This window comes from Nothoprocta perdicaria, unplaced genomic scaffold, assembly GCF_003342845.1.
Source record: "Nothoprocta perdicaria isolate Ctin4 unplaced genomic scaffold, notPer1 scaffold_8, whole genome shotgun sequence".
Taxonomy (NCBI): domain Eukaryota; kingdom Metazoa; phylum Chordata; class Aves; order Tinamiformes; family Tinamidae; genus Nothoprocta; species Nothoprocta perdicaria.
In genome coordinates, this window is record NW_020456087.1 from 8,028,690 (window position 1) to 8,034,837 (window position 6,148).

The following is a 6,148-nucleotide window of genomic DNA, read 5'->3' on the forward strand; positions in this document are numbered from 1 at the left end:
GATCAAAAACATACTCCACGCCTTAAAATCTCAGTTATCGTTTTAAATCAAAATATTTTTTCAATTACAATCACATTTATAAAATTAACAAAATTTCTTAAATTCACGTGTAATTCTTTTTTTTTTTAAACTGTCATTTAAAGCAATTTCAGGCTGTAAAGAAAGAAAAAATATAAACCATGCAATAAATTAAGAACATTGAAACAGCGAACAGGAATAATAATAAAACCCGTCTGGCTATGCTAACACCGTGTAAAACTGTGGAAAGTGCATTAACACTGGATGAAACAAGCTAAAAATGGCGATAATTAAATGGCCACAACAATTCTGGGGTGTGGAATGTATTGAGTTAGAAAAACAAGAGAGCAGAAGAGCTCCCTTCTCTTCCTTAAGTTGGTTATATAGATAATGTTTGCCGGGGGAAAAGAACTTTGTTATACATACAGAGCTCTAGGCGGTATACAATGAAAAGACAGTGGAATTAAATAAGCATGTCATCCACATGTTGAAGAGAGTTCCTGATGAATGGGAATCTTCGTAACAGATGGGAAGGCAAAAAATACCCAACTGGYTGTGACCTCTTGTAACTTTATATTACGTCCCAAGACAGGTAACACTTGGAAAAAATATAAAAGAAGGGTCGCATCCTGCACTCCAAAGCTCCAGTTGGTCCCCTCGGGAGTGCAGGATCCGGCCCGCAGCATCTGGGTGTATGCGGGTTGTACTAGCCGAAGGTTTATTTTGCAAGTATCAAAAGGATGATCCTAGAAAGTAAATAGTCCTCTTGTTGCTTAGAGGTTCTCTTAGTGTTTTGCTACTTCACAGCAGTATTGTCCTTCAAAGCCTTTTTAATTAAAAAAAGCCTTAAACGTCTACTCACTTCTTCATCTCCGTATTGTTAAAGTATTGCCACATACCTGTAAACTTACATGAGATTATAGAGCACAGAGAGGGCGAGGGGGGCCGGGGCGAGGTGGAAAGCACAAACAAGTAGTTTACAAGCTTGAACAATTTTTGTCTTCTCCTCAATATATCCTGCAAAGGCTATAGGGGATGGGGTATGTACAGAGGGGCGCGGGTGGCTTTGCAGGAGGCCGTGCTGGCTACTAAGGATACACAGCGCGTTACGAGACGCCCAGAAAGTAACAGTCCTTTGCACGCAGCGTGCGGAAACACCGCGGTTCGTCGCAGAGGGAGCGGGGAAGGCGGCAAGAAGGGGCGAGAGGGGCTGGGGGAGACCCTCGGGAGAGCTACGAGGTGTTTAGCACGGGTCTGGAATACACACCTTGGTAGAAGGAGGGCTCCAGGGCCGAGGGCTCGATGCTGCCGCGGCCGGCCATGGAGGCGCTGCCCAGGGGCAGCCCGCCGGGCAGGCTCGCCCCGTAGGAGGAATATTGCAGCGCCTGCTCGTAGGCTTTGAAGTCCAGCTTGTGCTGCTGCTCCGAGGAGGACATGAGGTTGTTGATGGAAAAGGGGTGGTTGAAGGAGTAGTGGGGGTCCCCTTTGAGGTGGAGCTGGGGTTCGTGGGCTAAGGAGTGAGGCGGGTGCGGGACGGAGGCCAAGGTGGGGACGGAGCTGATGGTGGAGGAGGCGGCCGAGGCCGAGGTCTTTAGCTCCGTGCTCGATCCGCTGTGGTCCATGGACTGGGGGCTGGCGGATGGGTTGGAGCTGGAGAGGGAGGTCGCCGTGTCCAGCTGCGCCTGTTTATTGTGGCCCCTGTGCAGGGGGGAATTAGAGCTGGAGCTGGAGGCCCCGGCCTGATCTTTCCTGCCCTCCTGAGGGGTTTTGCTGCTCGCCGGCTTCTCGCACTTGAACCGCTTTTGCCGGCGAAGGTAGCAGCCGTTTTCAAACATGTTGCCGGAGTCGGGATGCAGGGTCCAGTAGGAGCCCTTGCCGGGCTTATCGGGTGAGCGGGCCACTTTCACGAAGCAGTCGTTGAAGGAGAGCGAATGGCGGATGCTGTTCTGCCAGCGCTGCTGGTTCTGCCGGTAGTAGGGGAAGAGGTCCATGATCCACTGGTAGATCTCGCTCAGCGTCAGCATCTTGCTGGGCGCCTGCTGGATGGCCATGGTGATGAGGGAGATGTAGGAGTAGGGCGGCTTGGCGTGCGGGTAGCTCCGCTTGAAGGTCTTGGCGTCCCGCGCGCGGCCCAGGTTGGACTGCGTGTAGGCCATGGGGCTCATGCAGGGGTTCATGCCGCCGTAGGGGCCCAGCCCGTTCATGGGGGCCGCCTGGGCCGGCACGGCGTTGATGGCACCGGGGCTGAGCGCCGAGCCCATGGCRGCCACGCCGCCCCCCATGCCGGGCACGGGCCCCGCCGAGCCCGCGGGCATCGCGGCCACCGCGCCGGGGCTCAGCCCCGCGCCCAGCGCAGGGTTCGCGTAGGACATGTTGAAGGAGCCCGAGGTCATGTTGCCGCTCGTCGTCATGGTGTTCATGCTCATGTAGGTGTTCATGGTGTTCATGGAGCCCAGCCCCGAGTTCATGTTGCTCACGGGCACCGAGGAATAGGCCTAGGGCAGCGAGACGGAGAGAGGAGATTAGGAGAGAGGAGGAAGGACAGATCCCCGGGACGGATTTGCCCCTCCCGGGAGCTGCTCTGCACCCAGAGCGCCCGGCCCGGCCCAGCCCGGCCGACGGCCTCTSCCCGGGGAGACTTTGAGCTTCTTCGACACCCGGGAAAGCACTTTCCAAAATCCACGCGGAAGAGCCGCTGGTGGGACCAAAAGGCTAATTTATACTTAGACGTATTTATAAATATGGACACAGAGATAGTTTGCTCGGGCCGGACCCCGCTCCCGTTTGCGCGGCGGTTGCGGCGGGATCCCCGGGAGCCTCGGAGCGCTCCGCAGGCGGCTCCGCGCCGCGCGCTGCGGCCCGGCCGCGGGCTCGGCCGCCCGGGAGGAGGTTTCCGTCCCGCACAGACCACCCGCTTGCTCATTYCTGTCCCACATTGCTAGCTAAATATTATCAAAACTAACTAGAATATTGGAAATTACGGATATATCTTCTCTGCGCCAAGACGAAATTCATGTGTTCGAACTTTCTCAGCAATAATATCACACATTTCTCCTCCCTACTGTGGATTTCAATGTCTTTTCTGGCACCAAAGTATGATAGTGTCTTGTCACGCAAAAAAGAGGGGAAAAAAAAAAAAAAACGCTCCCGGTGGAAACCCTCCCACTTCTATGCATTTTCTATCAAGTCAATCTTTCATTTAAAGTTAGAAAAACTTTATGAAAATAAGAAAAGATGAAACGTCCCCTGCTCTTGATTTGCTATTATCACTTAATGCGCATAAATTGTTGCACCTTTTCTTCCAACAGAATTGCTACGAAATTCAGAACCRGGGAGTGTGAAAGTGCTTCCCAATACAGACTTAATAGGAGGGGAAAACACGTCGAAAGTATATTCTCAATTTACCTCGAACAAAGGCAAACGGAAAGCATGTTTAGTCACGGTTAAAAAAAACCCACTGTAGTATTTGTTAGCATTTTCTACAGATTATACCAAGTTATAAAAACGATTTTAATTTAATAATAATAATTTGAGATCGCAGAGCTAGGACGGGTTTCCCACACGCCATCCCTGCAGTATTTTGAATTAAGTAGTGAGGGGACGGGAAAAGACGGAAACTCCCAAACAGCAAATTAACTTTATGTTCATGGTCATTGAGAACTGCGAAGACAAATGAATGGAAAGACGATGACCCTTCTTCGACCTCAGCCGATGTTTCGGTGTCGTAGGCGACACCAGCAGGGTGGTGGATGCCCGCGGGGCCCGCGCAGCGCCGCGGAGGTGCGGGGTGCGGAACGCGGCCGCGCGCGCTGGTGCAGCGCCCKTGCGCACCTGCGCGCCCGCCCGCGAGCACTTCCTCAACGCGGCTCCCTCCTCGTGCCCAGCGCTCCTGGCAGTGCCGCTCGGCGCCGGCTTCCCCGCGGGGGCCGCCGCGGCTCGGAGCGGAGCGCGGAACCCCCGCGCACCCCGCGCGTTGCGGCGCGGAAGGCGCCGTCGCCGAGCGCTCTGCTCGGGCCTCCTGCCGCGCCGCCGTTCTCGCCGTTGCGGCCGTTTCCCTCCGTTCCGGTGCAAACACGCGTGGCGGCCTGCGGGGCCGCTGCCCGCAGCGCCGCCCCCCGGCCGCCGCTCGGCGCGCGCCGCAGCCCGGCTTGCCAAGCACGGGCCAACGGCCTTTTTTGTTTTTCCTCCTTTTCTTCCTTGCTTCCTTTCCGCACCGCTCATACAGGTGAGGCCCGCGACGGCGCCCGGCGCGGCGCCCGGGCCCGGCCGCCCCTCGCCACACGGCGGAAGGAGCCGCGACTCCCCTGCCCCGAGCAGGAGTTCGTGGGCGCTTTTCGTGCCCGCCGAGAGCGCAGGTTGCGGCTCCTGGAAGAGCCCCAGCGCTGTGCGCGGCTCTCGGGGGTCCCCGCCGGCTCGGGGGGTCCCGGCGTCCCGGGAACGGCGCACGTTTCCTCGGGGAAGCCCGCGCAGCCGGGGCGGGTGCGGGAGCCCATTTGCACTGGCAGGATCTGGAGCGTAAATTGCTCCCCCMGTCGCTGCCCCCCCACCAGGCCCCCGTCCCTCCCTGACCCCCTCCCCCTTGCAGAGGGGCAGCAGAGGAGCCAGCCCTGGGATCCACTCACCTCCTGGGTGTCGGCGTAGTAGCTGTTCCAGTCGCTGGTTTCATGCCCTTCCATTTTCACAGTCCCTAACATTATGGAGCCCGGCTGCCCGGTGTAACCATCCAGCCCTCCTGCAAGCGAGCGGCGGGCAGCAGGAAAAGAGCCCGGGAGGCCGACCTGCCGGGAAGGCGGCTCCGGGGGGGCGGGGAGGGAGCGGGGGAAGGGGGTGCTCAATCCTCCTCTATAATACGCCAAAAAAGGAGGCAGGGAGCGGCGTGGGGCGAGACAGTTGAGAAAGTGAGGAAGTGCCGGCCGGGATGTGAGTGGAGTTGCGCTGATGTGGATCTTACGTCGCACAAGTACCCACCTCCTCCTCCTCCTCTCCCCATTTGCCCGCCGCACAAAGGCGTTCGCACCTACAAAGCCGGAGATGCACCTGCAAACAAGGCAGCTCCCGCCGCCCGCACCCCCCCGGGGCGGCACTTTATTTGCCAAGCAGTGTAATTGGTTTAAGCTTGCGRGGAAAGAAGGAGAGACGGAGGTGGGAGAGGGGACGGGGGGAGCGGCGGGGAGGGGGGAGGAACCCACCCTTTTGAGGCGGCCGGGACAAATGCAAGGAGGGGTCGGTGGAAATGAAATGARGCAGATAAGGGAAGGGCAGCCCCCTGTGTTTGAATAGAATGCGAAAGGCCATCCAGCCCTAAAGCCCTCAGATTAGGGGCTCTATTTGCTGAAGTCCAGTAGATGCTTCTTTAACTTGATGGCTGGGACGTGCTCCAAAGTCCCGAGTCCTGCAGTCAACATGTCCCCCCCGCTGCCCTCCCTCTCCCGCGGCTCACTTCAAAGCCGCTAACTGTGCCAGGTTCCTCTGGGGCCCCAGGGCCCTGCGCGGCCCCTCCGCTCCCGGCGCCCTCCAGGCCAGGGACCGCACTCGGGCTGCCAGCTCAAGGGCTCGGGTTCCCGCGCGGGCTCAATCTCGCTCTTCGGACTGGGCTGCCGGCCCGGGTATATGATAGTGATGGAGATGATGATGATGATGATGATGATGATGATGATGATGATGATATTTCTTGTCTGGTGCTTTACGTTTAGAAACCATGTGAGTCACAACGCCGAGACGTAACGTTAGAGCCACCCAATAAATACGGACAGAGGCTTGAATGCGGATCCGCTGATATTAAGCTTCGCTTGGCAAACACCAGGTGAGTCACTGGAACCATTTTATATCTTTACGCTGAAAACCTCCGGCCCAAGAGGCTCTGCTGTGGAGCCAGACTGGCAGGAGCAGCAGCACTAAGAGGCAGCGCATGTCTCATTAGTACCTGGGTCACACTCCAGCTTCTTGCAAGAAATAGGGGAATCTAAACGGKCTGAGAGGTGGAAAGGCAAAGTGGCAAAAGAAAAAAAAAAAAGAAACCAAACAGACACGGGTCAAAGCACTTCATGATGTGGATGGAGGGGCTCTGTCAGCCTTCGCAGGCCGCCTATAACTTGTCCCTTTCCTGTTCCTGCCCTGGACGACTCTTCTA

The 6,148-nt window shown here is 56.8% G+C and overlaps 1 protein-coding gene across 1 annotated transcript; it reads right to left on the reverse strand.

The window, feature by feature from the left end:
* Positions 1–1,250: 1,250 nt before the first annotated feature.
* On the reverse strand, positions 1,251–4,793 carry FOXA1 (forkhead box A1). Its single transcript, XM_026051787.1, has 2 exons — positions 4,641–4,793; positions 1,251–2,513 (listed from the first exon to the last, which is right to left on the reverse strand). The coding sequence occupies exons 1-2, from the start codon at positions 4,710–4,712 to the stop codon at positions 1,251–1,253; spliced, it is 1,335 nt and encodes a 444-aa protein (XP_025907572.1). The 5' UTR covers positions 4,713–4,793.
* Positions 4,794–6,148: the final 1,355 nt, after the last annotated feature.